This window comes from Accipiter gentilis, chromosome 32, assembly GCF_929443795.1.
Source record: "Accipiter gentilis chromosome 32, bAccGen1.1, whole genome shotgun sequence".
In the NCBI taxonomy this organism is placed as follows: domain Eukaryota; kingdom Metazoa; phylum Chordata; class Aves; order Accipitriformes; family Accipitridae; genus Astur; species Astur gentilis.
In genome coordinates, this window is record NC_064911.1 from 20,560,972 (window position 1) to 20,578,305 (window position 17,334).

Here is a 17,334-nt window from a genome sequence, read left to right on the forward strand (position 1 = left end):
GATTCATTTAGCAATGTTGTCTGCAGTGGCAGCATGATTTTGCTGTTTACAGTTATTAAAATGAAGGACCATCAACACCATTAGACACAGAGGGTCTGAACTGCATAGTATTTATACAGAGACTTTAATTTTAAGGCTCTTCTACTCTTCATGTGAACCAATTTGATTTTTTGAATGCTACAGATATATTTTTAAACAAAGGCTGCCCTCTTTTCTGTGGGAACGGAATTTTATAACTGGGGACCCACCCATTTTGAGGGTGTCCCTTTGGATGAAATGTTCTTTGATAATAGCTGTGCTATTTCTGAACATGATCCCTGTGCATTTCTTACACAAAATCAAGACCTGTTTGAAGGGTGGAGTTGACCATAAACCAAGTTGATTTTAAACTGCGTGGGGTGATGGGGGAGAATTTGATTTTGCTTTTTTAAAATACAGTAGGTGATTTCCTTCTGGGTAGGCAGCTCTGTCTCCCGGTGACCCATGCTTATGAGACCATAAGGCAAGAGGCTGAAGCCCTGGTCCGGTTTTCCAAGAGCTATGTGGATGAAGGTATTTAGGGATTTTTAAGCAGGGATTTTCAAGCCCATGGGATTTAGATGGCAAGTGCTTATCAATGCAGAGAAGGAATAGATATCTGAGTGTCTTCAGCAGCTCTGGAAATCTCTGTCTCTGTGGCAGCCCATTTTAGACCAGATGGCAAAGAGAGGGAGAGAGCAAGCCTTGCCCGGATACTGTCTAGAGCCTGGAGCGAGATGCTGCACCGTGGTGGATGCACAGAGGCTGCCCTGGTACCCTCAGTGAGGATCATGTTTGTTCACCCCCCGGCTGGACCTTCTGGTAGGTCTCGCTGCCCCAAGAGGGGTGCTGCATATGAGTGTGAGGCCTCTGAGAAAAAATCAGGAGCAGCCCCCTGCCCTTAGGAAAATGACCCCCTCCCTGCTGCCTAGGATGAGCTGCCCTGCTTGGTCACCCTGCCATGCATTGATGCTCCCCAATGTTTGGGGTCAGCTGGCCCAAGGCCACGAAGCAGGATGGCCGTGTCCCTGCAGGGGTCCGCCTGCGATAACCCACCCTCTCCCTGAGGGTAGATTTGAGTGGGAAAAGTGGTGGGTTGAGGGGATTAAACTGCTCGAGGCTGAGCAAAGCAGTGAGCCCCCTTGGCAGGAGACTCACGCCGCATGCCCTGGCGAGGCCGGGATGCATCATCGCTGGAGGTGTAACTGCAGAGGGATGCCATGCCTGACATCCCATTTGTGGGGCATTCCAAATTTGTGGGTATCCCAAGGCAGGTGAGATTAATCCTGCCCAGGGGACTGTTTACAAAAAGTCAACATCCTTGTTTGCACAGCATTTTTTGAATGGATGTAGACCAGAAGACTAGAGACAGGTCTAGCTTAATTCAACAGCAGCCCACGTGATCTATGCAGCACTTTAATCTACTCCCTGCGCATACAATCTGAGATCTTTTGAAACAAAGCAAGCTGCTTCTGAAGCAATTGCTTTCAAAAACCTCCATTAAAAATTCACTGCTAATTGCACATAATTAACAGAGATTGGAGGAACGGATGCAAGATTTACTGGAATCACTAGCAGTCTGTTGTCTTGAATCTTTCAGTCATTTTAAAATCAAATGTGTAACTCTCTTTGATGTAAACTGGTTGAGAAAATGCTATAGGTAGAACTGTTAGCAAAGGGAGGTTTACTTTTTTGGTTTGAGATTTTTACAGCTCAGCAAGAAAACAACTGAAATGTGCTATTTCTGTTTGATCTACTAATTGCGGTTTTCAGCCCCTTGCAATTAGGTGACTAAAAGAGCGGTAAGGCCAGGGCAGATTTCTACACACAGCTATTATTAGGAAAGGCATCAATAGTGTAGAGGTAAATAATTGGGGTGGACGTTAATAAAAACATAGTGCATACAATAGACTATATACTACGTATATTTTATAAGCATTAGACATCTGCATTTCTGTGGGGGGTATATGTGGTTTCTAGGTAGGTATGTCCTTGTTTATTTGGAAATATGGCTGCATACACAATCAGAATTGCACTCATAGTGTCAGTACCTCAGTACTTTTTACCTTTTAAAAAACTGTTACACATGACACATCCTCTAGGATAGAGCTCAACAGCAATAATTGTGTGGTTGGCTTGGTGGTGCTTGATAAAATCATGAGAATGGAGGAGAGTAAGGTGCTTAGGCAATGCTTAAGTTAATCTCATGCCTTCCCAGCAAGCCGAGCAGCACGCGAAGGAGCTATTCCCAAAAGAGGAAGGAAAAGATGCGGTTCAAGATGGGAAGCGTCCTGCTGTCTCTTCTTCTCTGGTACAAAGGTATGCAGTTTGCCTCCTGAGAGGCACTTTCAGATGTCCCTCTTTGTATTTCTTGTTTCATCCATGCTTCTTTCTTCTGCCAGGGACTGTGGGGTACAGAGCAAGCTCTTCTCTATGTTCTCATGGAAGCATAATAATTCAGGGAAAGGCAAAATTGTGGAGGAGATGTGTAATTTATGTACATGAGCGAGCAGCGTTCTTACAGCTCTATGAATATGCAGTAGTAAAACTGTTTCACAAAATAATTGCAGTGTGAAAAAATTGCCATATAATTTGTCAAAATATGAATTTGCAAAGAAAATTGTCATGCAGCTGAGCCAGTGAGTAAATAATAACGCTGATTTGAGAAATGAGGTACAGTATAACATGAAAGACGGGTCCTTTATTAATCAAAACCTGATCATTTTCTCTAGCAGCAAGACATTGCTGATGCCTTTTTTAAAAGATTCTTTCAGGTATTTTGGCCTGGAAAAGACTTCCAAAGGCACTTCAAGAACAAAAAGCCATCATAAGTCAAGAAAAGGGGAAAACTATTTATCAATTTTGAGGCTTTCTCAAATTTACTTTTTAGAAATGTAGCAGTGATAGCAGGTAAGCAGGAGCTAGAAGCAGCCAGAAAATTCAGGGTCACAGTTTCCTTCCATTTTAATTAACCCAGCTGTGGAACAAGGAGATAATTTTCTGGGTTGTGTTTGAACTTATGGCTTCATCGAAGCCAACAGCAAAGCTGCTATTATCTTAAACTTCTGCTCTTGAGAAGTGCTGGGCAGTATCTACCAACATTAATGTGTGAAAAGAGTATGATCTGTCAGAGTGCGGGACAGATTTATCAGGCAGTCCAGCTTTTCCCCCATGGATGTTGAATTCTCAGTGGTTTGCTTTGTCTAGTTTTTTCTATCCTTCTCCGTTTCCATTGAATATTTTGGTCTACCAAATTTCATGGATAAGAAAGTATTCCTCAACTGGCTGTGCCTTCATTTCATCCTGTTATGCTTGGCTGTACCCCGCTCTAATTAATAGGTCTTTCTTTTAATCTTCCAGCAAATATTTGTGCATTCTCCTCATACCTTATCTCTTCGCTCTCCTTTGTTTCACGTGGGAAGGTTACTGGTGCCTGAGCTTCTTGAAAAGCTGTTTTTCCCCAGATGCCAGCATTTTTTTCCCAATGGGTGGCATAACTGCAATTAGTCCTTCGAATGGGTTCATACCTTGCTCTCAATCCCAGACACAGCTTGCTTTTAATAGACACCCACACATCAGGATATTTTCAGAGAGCCTGCAGTGAAAAATTACTTGCAGGATCACTTTCCAGGCATCGCTCCTTTGGTATTTAATTTACTTGCTTAATTTACTGGTTTTCTTAATTTACTGTTTTTCTCTGCTTCGTGGTCTAAGTGTCCTCTTCTGGATAAAGAGCGAGCAGTGACCCTCTGCCCAGGTCCCCCCTCACACTCCTGCCTCTCCCACCATGGAGAAGGTGCCGCTAGGTCAGTCCTCTGAGCCACGTGCCCCGATGCCATGAAAAGCTCCTTAGCTTATTTTCTCTGGCAGAGCAAATGGCTTAGAGGAGCACCCCCAGCCCCCGCGCCTTGGCTGGGCTTGTGTTTGCCGGGGACACCACCACAGCAGCAGCAGCAGCAGCATATGGTGCAGCAGGCAGGCTCCTGCGACGAGAGCCGCAGCAGCTGCTGGGCCCCCTCCATATGGTGAGGGGGAGCACCCCAAGCCCCGGATTGACATGAATATGCTTTTAGCACATTGAATGTGACATGCCCGCTCCGCATTACTCCATCCGTGCTCACTACACGTCAGGGAATAAGCACACCTCGGCAGTTTAAAAGAGCGGATTTCTTTCCCCCCCCCCTCTGTTTGTTGCAGCTTTGAAAAAAACAAAACACAAAAAAACCCCAAACATCAAAATCAGAGGCCCAAACCTGCCTTCTAATCACAGTAAATAACATCTTCAGTTCCACTCTTTGGCGTAATCAATACATCTAATGAAATTACTATGCAGGCAATGTTCTGCATAGCTCTAAGCAGGAAGGAACAAACATGTCAATAAGATCAGAAATTGCCAAAAATTTTCAAAGGAACACTTCAAAAAAAAGAGATAATTATACATCTCTTAAGAAGAAAAGGGGAAATGTTGATTTTTTTATCAAATTATTTAAGGTTTTTCCAAATATTTTCACAACATAGAAAAATTTTGTTGGAGATAGCAGGCATAAAAGAGAAATGATGAATTAAATAGGTATAATTATCATTATTTAAATGTTTTTATCACTCTCAGATAGATACCAGTAAATAAGACACAATGCAAATGAATGAAAATGGAAATGAAATAAAAATAATTCAAATAAAGAAAATGAAGTGGAAGCAAAAATAACAAAACTATGAAAAATCCCCACAAAATGGTGGAGGAAGACAGCAGCCATGTTAAAGCACAAGAGAGGAGCTTAAGGTGAAGTGTGAGCCCTTCTCCCCTCTGCAGGCTGACGCTGGCCCTCTTGCCTCCAGTCTCTGGCTCCAACCGCGCCTGGCGGCGATGAGCAGAGATGAGTCCTTGCAGGCTGATGTCTGCCGGAGCGGTGGTGCCCTCCTGGGTCGTGCCAGGGACAGAATATCATCTACAGGGGAAAGAGGCTGAGCATTTGGCCCAGCATGGCTTTAGGTGGTGAGAGCCCCTGGACGAACAGGCCCTGTTTTCACCAGGCCAGCCCGGCTCCCAAAATCTTTCGGTGGACGCAGATCTGCGTATGCCCCGGGGGTCTTCTCTGCCTGCCAGCATAGCTCCCAAAGACTATTTTAAGCCTGCACTTTTTAGAAATAAAGGCACTGTTTGCATGACACAGTCCCACGGAGCCCGCTTAGCATGGCCACGGAAAAAGCCCTGGGGGAGGAACAACAAAAGCAACGACGGGACTGGGCGAGGGAGCTACGCCTGCCGAGAGGACCTGGGGACTGGCCAGGGCTGCAGCAGGGGTCCCTGGGGCCATCGCCACTGGCGCAGGGCAAGGAGAGATGGGGAAAACGCCGCGCGCAATGGTGGCCTGGGATGGGGCAGCTTCCCCAAAAGCACCTTGCTACTCAGGCTGGTGCAGCCTGGCGTGAGTCACCTCGCTCGCCTGGCACGATTTCCAGGGCTGGGATGTAAAAATAGCCTAGGTTAATAATATAGCAACCCACAAACTAGCACCTGATGGGCACAGAGGTACCGCAATGGTTTTTTTCAGTGTCTCGACCTGCTGTGTTGCTTACAGACCGCCTTACCTAACTGCTTCCTGATGCTCTCTAATGCAGTGCTCAAGGAAAACAGGGTCTTACAATGGTGTGCCTTTCAGAAAACACGATAGAACCAGTGCCATTCACTCCAGTCACCTCTGTTGTTTCTGTGACGGCTTTTTCTGGGGCCCCAGTCACATTCTTCTGTTTTTCCAGCTGCTTTCCTTTCCCCTGTCCCATGGCCCACACGTGCAGAAGGGAAGCAGGTGACCAGCTATGCAGCAGGAGCCAGAACACCGGGAAAGCACTGCATCACTGAGGGAGCGCTCTCCTCTGGGAGAAGCAGGGAGAAAATAATTTTGCTTGTCTCTCTGAGCTCTGTTAAACTGAGATGTTGCTTGCAGAGATGAGAGGCAAAATTAACTATTTTCCAGCTGAAGCTTCTAGGCCACCTAAATCATGAAGTCAATAAGCAAACAAAGTCATTAACATTTTCCACATGCTTTGTCTGCAATGACCAGGTTTATGTGAACTTATTCCAGTAAATTGAGTGACTGACATTTATTCTGTGTTATATTCTATTTCCCTGTTTTATTTTATAATGTGCTTTCTCATACTTGTGTATCTGTCATTAGTTCTAGCCATGCTAAAAAAAGATGGCTTGCCGTCATGGCTTTATGGTCAGGATATTCAATATGATTTCTCAAAGCTGACCTTATCGGAATTTGCTCAGCATTTGGCAGTGTTACTTCTGCCCACACTTACCTTTCTCCTCTCTTCCTCTTGTTTAACCACGTTCTTAATGACCACAAATTTTCTGAGACATGTGGTTACCTGTTCCTGTCATTAAAATGCCAGCAGCTGAGCCTCCTTGTCCCTTCCTTTCCTCAGCTAGCCCCAAGTTGTGGCCGCTGCTTTATCCCACTTCCACCTCAGGAAACCTGCGTCCTCCCTATTCCAGCATCCCAGGACTGCCTCTGCCAGCTCTTTTCCTTCTGCCCCAAACCTGGGCCAGTCCCTGGGTTCTCTCTCCCCTCCATCCTGCTCACTGGTGCCAAGCAGGGCCATCCCAGGGCCTGTGCTCAAGCCCAGCCCCCAGGATGGGCGCTCTGGCAAAAATCCTCCCCTGGTGCTTGCCCAAGCCCCAGTCCCCAAATCCTGCGCTACGGGGTGGCATTTGTGCACAGCGGCACGTTGGGCGCACCACGCTGCAGGGCAGGAAAGGCACATGCCCTACCTCCCTGCCTCTCAGTCACAGATAATAATTTATTTCACTGAACTGATGGTTTGCTGAATGTCCTGGGGCACTGCAGGGACTGTAAATAGGGCTCTTTCCTTTTTAATGTTTTGGCGGGTTTTTTTTCAGTCCTGTACTTTTAAAACAACAGCCCTCGGCGGCCGTGCAGGACTTATGACTCTCCCACGAATTGCAGCAATTCGTTCTGTCTGACCTACAATTACCAATTATCTGTAACCTTCCTTGAAGGCAAACACGCTCGCTATAAAAGCATGCTGCCCATCACATTTTTAGAGTATTGGCAGCCAGCTTTCCTCTTCATTTCCTTTGTAGGACAGGGCCCATCACAGCTGTAAACACAACAATATATCAATTACTGCTTTTTCTGGCCAACTGCAGGCAAGGGCATCTTTTCCTCTCCTCTCCCAACACCAGGGGTTATCAGGCCACGCTGCCCAGGCAGGACGTTTGGCCGACCCACTGCTGTGCTTACCCCAAGCCGATCCCGCTGCTCCCCTGTGCCGCAGGTGGCAGCAGTTGGATGGCTGAGCCACCGGTGGGAGCAAGCCCTTAGGAGTTAACCTCTTCTAGCTCAAAAAAGCAAAGTCAATCTCCTATTTGAGACATTTAAACCAGCGACGCTTGGAGGCCCCCAACCCAGCAGGGACAGCTGGAGGGGCAGCATGCCAGCACTGCCTTTGCACCACTGCCTGTCCCAGGGCTGGCCCAATAACAGGCTGCATTGAAAAAAGGGCTTTTATGCCTGAAATCCAGAGTCTTGCTTGATTTGCAGTTAATGTCCCCCAGCTGAGAAGCCTAAAAACCCTAAAAGCTGCTCTTGTAGCTCAGGAGTAGGCATTGCTGACCAGGTGCAACCACCCAAGCAATGCCAGGGCAGGAGGGCTTATTCCTGGTGGTTGAGTAAGTGCTACTGTACACCCACCCACCTGAAAACTATTCATTTTTTTCCTGTTGTTTTACTTGCAGCCATTGGATTTCCAGCTGCAAGTGTCAATGATGTGCCAAATTTTGGTCTTGGCTCTCAAATACCCAGGCAGGGACTCAGGAGGCGTGCTGAAGTGCTCAGCATGGACCCAAAGCAATACCCTACATCAGTCTGGTAATTCACATCCCCTTTCCCCACCTCAGGCGCACGGTGCACAATAGTAAGCTTCACCACAATACAGTCTTCCTCATGCTGGGCAAATGGACCCAACACACATATAATCAAATATGTTATCCCTATACAAAGTATATTCATTTGCTAGTTTGTTTGCCAGGTTTTCTCTGTAGCTGCTAAAGGGGAGCCACGGCGAGTATTGAGGTAGAGAGGTGCAGGCACCTTTGCTTTTCCCTCTGCATGGCTCCACTCACTTCTCAGGTCATTGCCAGGCCAAAGTGCATTTAACCGCCATAAGGAAAATAGGAAATGACCCACAAAAGTTTTTTGTCCACAAAAATCAGTCTTCTAAAGATGCAGATAAAGAGGTTAAGGAACACATAGTGAGCACACATCTCTGAATGAAACTTGAATGCCTGCAGATTGAAGGAGCCGAGCCTGCTGCCCCGGGAGCTCAGACCTGCTCCGCGATTGCTGGGCGGCGGGGATGCATGGTGGGCCATGCTGGCTGGGGAGCTGGGCTCCCAAATCCCAGGGTATCAATGCTACCTGCACCCTTGCAGCTGGTGCTCCCAGAGCAGGGAGCCCATCCTGCTGGGAAAGGCCACCGCGCCACCGGCTGGAGCGCCTGCCGGCCCGGCTCCCGTGCCCCGGTGCCAGTGCCGCTCCGGCATCGGCATCAGACAGAGCATTAAGCCGGCGGGAGAGGCACTGCGTTGCTTTTATTGGCCAGGGTGGTACAGTTTTGATAGGTGATAAAGTCCTGTTGTGTACCGTGTTGATCCGAGGACAGGCAGCGTTACCCTGAGCCACCCTCGCGCGGGTGTACGTTGACCTGCTGTGCCCCGCGTGGGACAGCACGGAGGTGGCGATGTGCCACGCGGCTTCGCGCTCTCACCTCCGCCGTGGTTTTCTCATTGCACAATGGAGTCACGGGGCTTGGCCGGGTAACATCTGTGCTGGGAAAGGTGGAGCGTGGTGTTGTGCATGGCCCCCAGCCTGCGCTGTCCAAGAGGCCAGACCTGGAGACGTGCACCCACATTTTCCTGCTGAGCTCGATGGGGTCATGGTGCCCCCTCCCTCCCTCTTGGGCCCGACTAAAAGCCGCGTCTTTTTATTGTAAACCAACGTTTACTTCTTCTGCCAGGGCTGATGCCTTGGGTTAATGCGGTAAGTTCCTGATGCCAGAAATGCTGCGCTGGGACACTGAAGCAAAGGACACCATCTCTGTGTTAAAGAAAGGGTGGTTTTTCAAATTTCTTTATAATTTTTTTCTTTTCTGGGGTCTTTCTTTCAGACTCTTGATACATTCAGGCTCAGTGTCACACCCAAGGAGCTGTTGCATTTCAGTAATAAATGGAACTTTGTATATAGTTTATATTTCAGATGATTATAATTGCACAGTGTTTATGAGTATTTTGAGATGAAACTTGCTATAGAAATGCGAGATGTAAATTCCCAGCATTAGTTGGAGCTTCCTAGGCTCAGCAAAGTGACAGTGTATGAATGAATAAATCATAACTAGATTTCAGTGAATAATTCAGAGTCTAATTCATTTGGTGAAAAGATCCTCTTTTTGTGTTCACAAAACCTCTGTTTGGAGATGGCAGGTTTCTCATGGATCCTGTATGCAAGTTTTTAGCTGCTCAATAGCTTGGTCCTTGGTGGCTAACAGATTCCCTGCTGGCATTGAAAACATGATGTTTGACATTTCACTTGTGTTGATGAGTTATCAGCAGTCCTGGCACTATTTTTTGTAAATTTTTTTATTTTCATAGTTGTCTGGGAACTATTTTGCCAGTCCAAACGCTACTAACATGGTCTGCTTTGGACTTCACTGTGAAGTGGGAGAGCCCTTTCAGCAAGGAAAGGGCTCATAAAAACTCAGTGACAGGCAGGAGATAAAACAGGTCAGATGTCACAAAAACAGCGGCTCTTCCTCTATGGCCACAACAACTGTTTTTCTCTAAGAAAGAAAAAAAAGGGGGTCTTGTATGTAAGATGGATTGGGAAGACCTACTGACATTTAATTTTCCTCCATCCCATCCAGAGGGAGTGATGCCAGGCCAGGCACCTCGCGGGCTGTCCCATCTCCTCCAAAGGCACTGGGGATTTGCAGTGGCACCAGGCTGGGCTTTCACCCTTGGAGCTCATCAGCTCACATGTTTTAAGGGCAAACTGGGAAAGGGAAACTGTGGGGCAGGAAGACAGCAAAAAGGGATAGGAGCAAAATTAGCTGTATAGCAGAGACCAAGGGGGCTGGCATGAGTCTCCTCAGGGCATTTCAGGCACGTCTGATCAGAAAGAGGAGATGCCAAAGGCATCGAAAAGAGAACAGTGCAGGAGTAGCACTGACCCAGGCACATGTAGTGCCCTGTTCCTGCCCATCCTCTTGCTTTCCCCTGGCAATCAGCCTGGGGAAATGCAGTAGATTCATCAGTCCTTCCTTGATTTATTTGTCCCCAGCTCAGGAGTAAATGTTCATTCCATTTCCTGACGTTTGCTTGCAGCATGTTCATTTCTGACCTCTCTCTCTCTTCTTCCCTCCATGCCCACTGCCGCAGCTGCAATGGCCCTCTCCCCGGGAGAGGTAAGTCTCTCTGGCTGGTCTGGCTGCCGGGTAAACGCTGGGGGTCCGGCACTGCCCAGCTCCGGTGCCTTGGGGCAGAAGGAGGGATGGCAACTCGGCCTCCAAGCCCAGGCATGTGCTCTGACCTCTGAATCCAAGAGGGAGTCATCCCACGTTTCATGCCAGGCTGGCATGAAGAACGGGGCTCGGAGAAGGTGCAGCAGCCCAGGCGGGCGCGAGGTCTGTCTAAGCTTCGGGACTCAGATTTAGTCTTGTGTCACTATTGTCGATGACTACGTTGATTTATCACTGGATTTTTACCTTCTCTTTAGGATGAGAGACTGGAGCTGTGGCACAGCAAGGCTTGCAAATGCAATTGCCAAGGAGGCCCTAACTCGGTGTGGTCCAGTGGGACTAACAGCTTAGAGTGCATGCCAGGTAATGGGCCAGCGCGCTTAATTTAGCCGTGTTGGGTGATCTTCAACAGCTTCCCCAGTTGCACCCTGCATTGCAGAGGTGGCACATCATGGTGGTACTTGTTCCAAACCCAGCTGCCAGCGGGGGCCAGGGGAGCTGCACCGGTGGGAGGTGCGGGGTGACCCTGCACCGTTGGGCAGAGGGGCAGGGGCCGTGCCTGGACCTCGGGAGGTCACCCAGGGTGGCCCAGGCTGGCCGGTGCCGGCGGGCGCTTGCCTGCCCTGTCCCTACAGCACTGGTGCTCCCAGAAACTGCCTGGGGCAGCTACTGCCCTGTGCAGGATTTGCTGTGGGAAACCTTTTGTACCACCTAGGCTCATTCTCTCTTGCTGCAGCTTAGCCTGTGACAGCTTCTCCTCTCTCCAGGGGTCAAGGAAAACAGTTTATTCTTTCTTTGCAGCATATTTTTAAACAGTAAAAGACCACAATCGTGTTTTCTCTGGGCTGCCCCTGCCCAGCTCCTTCAGCCATTCCTTACAGATCATGTTTTATAGATTTCTGATCAAGATCTTGCCTCCTTATTCTCTGCAACCACCACATTTTCCCAGACGTGTTACCCCAGCAAGGCTTTATCGGTGCCTGGCTGGTCCTCAGGTTTAGCTCATGTGTCCCACAGAAGCTGTAGTCTTGTTCAGGCCTCTGTCACGCAGATTTTCAGAGGTGTTCACCCCCTCTGGAGCTGGGTGCTGAAAGCGGTACCTCCCTTACACCCGCTAGCAACTACCTCTTCCCAGCTCCCGCAAGAGGCTGTGCAACAACTTGAGGTGTGTTTTGCTGCCCGCGGGTTCCCCTGGGGAGATACACCAGGGAAACGACCACCCCAGTGCTCAGCATTTGGCATGGCTGCCCAGAAGGAGGAGGAGGTTAAAAGAGTTAACCTGGAAGAGCTCTGAGCGGAAGCCAGGATGGGCTAGAAAGCAAATAAAAACATGTATTGACAAGAAGATACGACACCACTGGCAGAGCTTACAGGCATACGCAAATGGAAATGCGAGGGGAAAACCCCCAGGCATTTCTATCCCACGCTGGTGTGGGACCTGAAGGTTTCCCTCCTGCGGCGCGAGGGAGCTGACAAGCGCAGAGGCTTCCCAGTCATCCTTGCCGGGCCATCTGCTTCTTCTAAGCTCTCCCACTGGGTGCCCTGCTCCTGTGGAGGCCATGTCCACCTGGGGCTCACCCAGCTTAGGCATTGTCCACAGGCTTCTTTCCTGCCTGGAGAAACTACAAGAAGAGGATTCATCCACTGTGCATGGGTGGTGTCTCACCCCCAGGGCAGAGCAGCCCCAAACATCCCCAGTAAAGGGCCATGGCTTCTCAGGCTCTGTCCTTCCAGTTTCTGCAGCTGATAGCTTCACAGGGCTGCCTGCTGGGGCAGGTATGAAGAGGAAGAAGGCATTTGCTGGAGACGGCCCCTGGGATGCAGAAGAATCGCTTATAAAAGCTCCAGAAATGACACTTTATATCTCGTTGTGAGGCATGCTTACACACCCTGCAGAGCCGTATGGCAGTGCCGAACCGCAGCCGTCACAGCAGAGGCACAGCTGACCAGCCCCTGGGGAAGTCCTTCTTCTCACGGTGGCTCCCCACCAGCACCTATGCCTGGCATGCCAGCCTGGTCCTACCACACATTTTCTTGCTGCTCAACCTTAACAGTGCACAATTCTCCATCCGAAGCCTTGCTACAGCCTGGTACCACCCTGCTGTCATGTGCACCAAGGAATCACAGAATCACACCATGGTTTGGGTTGGAAGGGACCTTTGAAGGTCATCATCTAGTCCAACTCCCCTACCACAGGCAAGGACACCTTCCATAGCCCAGGCTGCTCAAAGCCCCATCCAACCTGGCCTTGAACACCTCCAGGGATGGGGCATCCACAGCTTCTCTGGGCAACCTGCGCCACCATCTGTGGCGTAAAAAATGTCTTCCTTACGTCCAAAATAAATTTTCCCTCTTCCTGTTTAAAACCACTGCCCCTTGAAAAGGAAGGGAAGGTGACACGGCAGGTTTGGTTGATCCGTCCATGGCTGAGGGACATGTGTGTGAGAGGAGCGGCTCTAGGTTTCCTGGCCAGGCGAGGTGTGAGGGATGCTCTCACGCATTAGCATTATGTAGCTGAGTAATGAAGGCGCCTTCCTAGACTAATCAAGGCTGGTGTCCTGAATAACGAACACTGTCACCATATCTCCCAGCTGTCTCTCTCCCCGGGCAGGGGACTTCGCACTCTGCTCACCCAGCCCAGCCCAGCCATGGCGGTGTGGCCTGGCATCCCCGCTGCCTGGGGATGGTTTGCCGAGTTGAGGTGTTGCAGAGCTGCCTCCGGCACAGCCGGCGGGGAGCAGCCGGCCTCGCAACCACCGCACAAGTTTTCTCCAGGTCGGTGGTAACGGTGTTAAATGGCTCAGCCAGTTTGGCCGGGCAGGCAGCAGGAATCTGTTTTGTGGGTCCCTGCGCGTAACGCAGCCGGACGCACCAGAAGGTGACCTGCTAATTGCATTACGGTTGTGTGGTCTGCAGATTAGTGTTGCTAAAAGTAAAGTTGCGTGGTGTTCGAGATAAGCTGCCGAGTAGTAAACACGCGGGGCCACCCCAGCTCGGCCGCCCTCTTGCACGGGGGTGGGGGGGGAGCAAGGGTTTTAACGTGGTGGAAAAGCGTGATGTTTCCGTGCCTGGAGGAAACGTGTTTTCGTGGGGAAAAATGCGTTAATGAGGTGCTGACTGAGCAAGATATGTTAATGAGATATTGATGCATATGATATCGACCCAGTGGAGCTTGCTAATGAGGCATCGACTGCATGGCCGCAGCGTGGGGGAGTTTTACCGGGGAGGCCACAGTCATGCCAGGCCCTGGCGCCTGCGGACACACCCCATGTCGGTCATTTTTAACGTGAGGCAGCACGCTAGTTGGTTGGGCATGGCTAAGGTGAGGAAACGTCCTACCCACGAGTGAAGCTGTGCAGAGCTTCGCTCGCTCCTTTATTGCCAAAACCCATGAAATGAACTACGCTGAATTGGAAAATGTGACAGAGTTACCCTTGGGGGCATCACGCCTGCTCCACAGGCTGTAAAATCAGAAAATGCTGCCCATGATATAGATGTTTGCCCAGGCAATCCCCATGTGACATTTGTGAGCGCCTTCTTTATGTGTATCTAGATAGGTAGTGATAACCTGATTGCATAAAAAAATGATCATAACAGAAAAACCCACAACTAGGTCCAAGCAGCCTGCAGGCTGCATGGCAGCATCACCAAAGGTTTGCCTTCCAGAGCACTCTGCAGTGACCCACCACAGAAAGGTTTAATGGTGAATGAGTATTTCTACCCCTTGTGGTTTTGCAGCCAGCAGGTCTTGCTGTACTTCCTGCTCTCGCAGAAGACAGCGGTGGGCTCAGGTTTGGTAGCCTAAAGATCTGAAGGCAAAAACTCAGAGGGAGATCCCTGAGCCTTTGGCAGGGCCAAGCATTACACCTCACTGGCACCAGAGTACCCGCAGGTTTTCCGCAAGACAGGATCATTTCCAGATACAAAGATAGTACCCATAGCAGAAAATGCAGAAGATCTGAGGGTGCTTGTGGAGGGATGATCAGAGCAGGCTCAGCAGTGTTGCCATGCAGGCAGAGCCATAAATCAAGACAGTGAATGGAGGAGCAGAAGGAGATAAAGCCCAGCAAGAAAAGCCATGCCAGACATTTCTCAAGGACCAGGTGGAGGCTGGCAGCTTGGAGGCTGGATCTGGGTTGATGGATCCAGTCTGGATCTGCTTCCATGTGCTTGCAAGGAGATTCGGACTGCAACAGCTGACTAAACCCCCGCTCCCCCCAAATACTGCAGGCAGCACAGGTTTAGTAAGTTTGAGAAAGAGGGGAGAGCTAGAAATTCACACGAGACAAGAGTCAGAAATGAGGACCCCATGGCCCCTGGGCAGAAAATACTGCAGGGATTGTGATCCGGGTTTAAGAGCATCCCCAGCATCCTGGCTGGGGAGGAGAGGGTGCACCAAAACCACAGGGGCTGTCAACTACAGGCGTTCAAACACATGCAGGAAACAAAGCCACTTGTGTCCCCTAAAGTATTTTTTTCCTTTGTGCTGCAGAGTGCCCCTACCACAAGCCCCTGGGCTTCGAGTCCGGCGCTGTCACCCCCGACCAGATAAGCTGCTCCAACCCTGAGCAGTACACGGGCTGGTACTCCTCCTGGACGGCCAACAAGGCCCGCCTCAATGGCCAAGGCTTCGGGTGAGTCCAAAAACGCCTCCCCGAGGGGCTCTGTGGGTGAGTGGGTGTGGGGGACCCCTGGCAGCACGGGGACAGGAGGGTCTGCGGGGGGGGCAGCGGCAGAGGATGTAGCGGGGCCGGCGGTGTCCCCCCAGGTGCGCGTGGCTCTCCAAGTACCAGGACAACGGGCAGTGGCTGCAGATCGACCTGAAGGAGGTGAAGGTGATCTCAGGGATCCTCACGCAAGGGCGCTGCGACGCCGATGAGTGGATGACCAAGTACAGCATGCAGTACCGCACCGACGAAAACCTCAACTGGGTTTATTACAAGGACCAGACTGGGAACAACCGGGTTGGTGGACTTCACGCTTCGGCCACTGGTGGAGGGGTGGTGTGTTTGGTGACGTGAACGCGTCGGGTCTCGGTGGGGAGGTGCCCCAAGAGGGGAGTTCTGTGGGAGCAGCAGGGTGGATGGGGCCCGCTGCTCACCCCACATCTGGGGACAGCCCAGAGGGGGGCATCCCCACCTGTGGTGAGCGTAAGTGCCTCGCTGACCATCCGCAGAAGGACGAAATACGTTTTTGACATATTCTAATGATGATAGTGGGGTCCAGATTAAGCTTGGAGGCATTAGCTGGCATTGCAGGGGAGGCAGCACCTCCACGATAAAACCCCTTTCTCAGCTGCAGCCGCACAACCCCAGCACGCCTGAGCACTACAAAACAGGGGCTCCTCCTTTTGCCGTATGTCCAGTGCTAGCGCACAGTGACAATGCAGAAAAACCCCTGAGACAAAATCTGCAACTAGTTAAGTCACAAACAACCGAACCGGTCTCACGCCGCACCTATAAGGGGCTGGTTTGAAGTGAAAAATTGCACTGGGGAGACTTTACGGTGGTGCTTGTGGCCCCTGTGCAGCCTAGGTGGGCTGGGGGATGCCACAACTGCTGCCTCCCAGGTGTCCTCAGTGTCCATCTGCTCATCCCAGCATGGGAGGCTCTGGTGGCTTTGCTGAAGTACCAGTTCCTGCAGCCCTGGGGGGATGCTGAGCTTTCCCCCCAAAACAGGTCACGGCAGCAGGAGAAATGGCAGCATGACCAAGCAGTGGCAGAAGGGCCCCCAAACACATTTTTTGTCTATATCGCTGTGTCTAGGAGCCCAGCTCATGAACTGCAAAGAGTCAAGGTCAATCACGCTCACTCCAAACATGTGGTACCTTGCTACAAGAAGGCAGATGAGAGAGAACGGGGTCTAGAGATCAAGTCTAGCCTAAACAGAAATAGTACAGGAACAATGCAGGAAAAGTGACTTACTCATAAAACCCAGTCAGCATGTCAAAAATTGTCTGCATCTAGCTATTTTTAAAGTCCTTTATTTTGGGGGTGGATGAGAGGGAGCCTCCTCCTCCTCCACTCTGTACAGGCACCCCAAACTCACCGGGCAGGACATCCAGCCCCCTAACCACCTGCCCACACCTCTCTCCCCAGGTTTTCTACGGCAACTCGGACCGTTCGTCCTCAGTGCAGAACCTGCTGCGGCCGCCCATCGTGGCCCGCTACATCCGTCTCATCCCACTGGGCTGGCACGTGCGCATTGCCATCCGCATGGAGCTCCTCGAGTGCCTGGGCAAGTGTGGCTGAGCGCTGTCTCCTGGGGTAGATGCGTAGGTGTCCACCTGAGCAGCCGCCCTGCCTGGCCACCAACGCCGGCTGTGGCCCCGGTCCTGCCATGTAAATGCCCAGCCTGCAAAGGGAAGGGCTGTCTTGAATAAAATGTTGCTTCACACCACACCTGGTGATAAAGCTAAACCCTGCTGTGAAGCTGACGAGTGTTTGTGGGGCACATACAGGGGAAGGCGGGAGGGTTCATAGCTGCAGCTTTCATCCCGTGAGATGTGGTGCTTCTGGCCCCGGGTGTTAGCTTGGGGAAATCATCATCGCCGCGTGCTGTGGCGGCCAAAGTGAACGCAGATGAGGTCCACAGGCAGGGCTTGGACTGTCTGGGGGAGGACAGCTCTGCGCTGGGCTATTTGTCCCCAAGCCCGGGCACCCCCTGCTGCCCCACCACAGCCAGGGAGGGCTCTCACTCTGGGGCAGACGTCTCACCCTGCTTTTCCTCATGCTCCTCCTGCCGGTCTCTGCCATCCCTGAGACAGGGTTGGGG

The 17,334-nt window shown here is 50.6% G+C and overlaps 1 protein-coding gene across 1 annotated transcript; it reads left to right on the forward strand.

Annotated features, from left to right (window-relative positions):
- Positions 1 to 2,178: 2,178 nt before the first annotated feature.
- On the forward strand, positions 2,179 to 16,979 carry RS1 (retinoschisin 1). The gene is made up of 6 exons (XM_049834889.1): positions 2,179 to 2,337; positions 10,481 to 10,506; positions 10,818 to 10,923; positions 15,053 to 15,194; positions 15,329 to 15,524; positions 16,659 to 16,979. Exons 1-6 carry the CDS (start codon positions 2,208 to 2,210, stop codon positions 16,809 to 16,811), a joined length of 753 nt encoding a protein of 250 aa, XP_049690846.1. The 5' UTR covers positions 2,179 to 2,207; the 3' UTR covers positions 16,812 to 16,979.
- Positions 16,980 to 17,334: the final 355 nt, after the last annotated feature.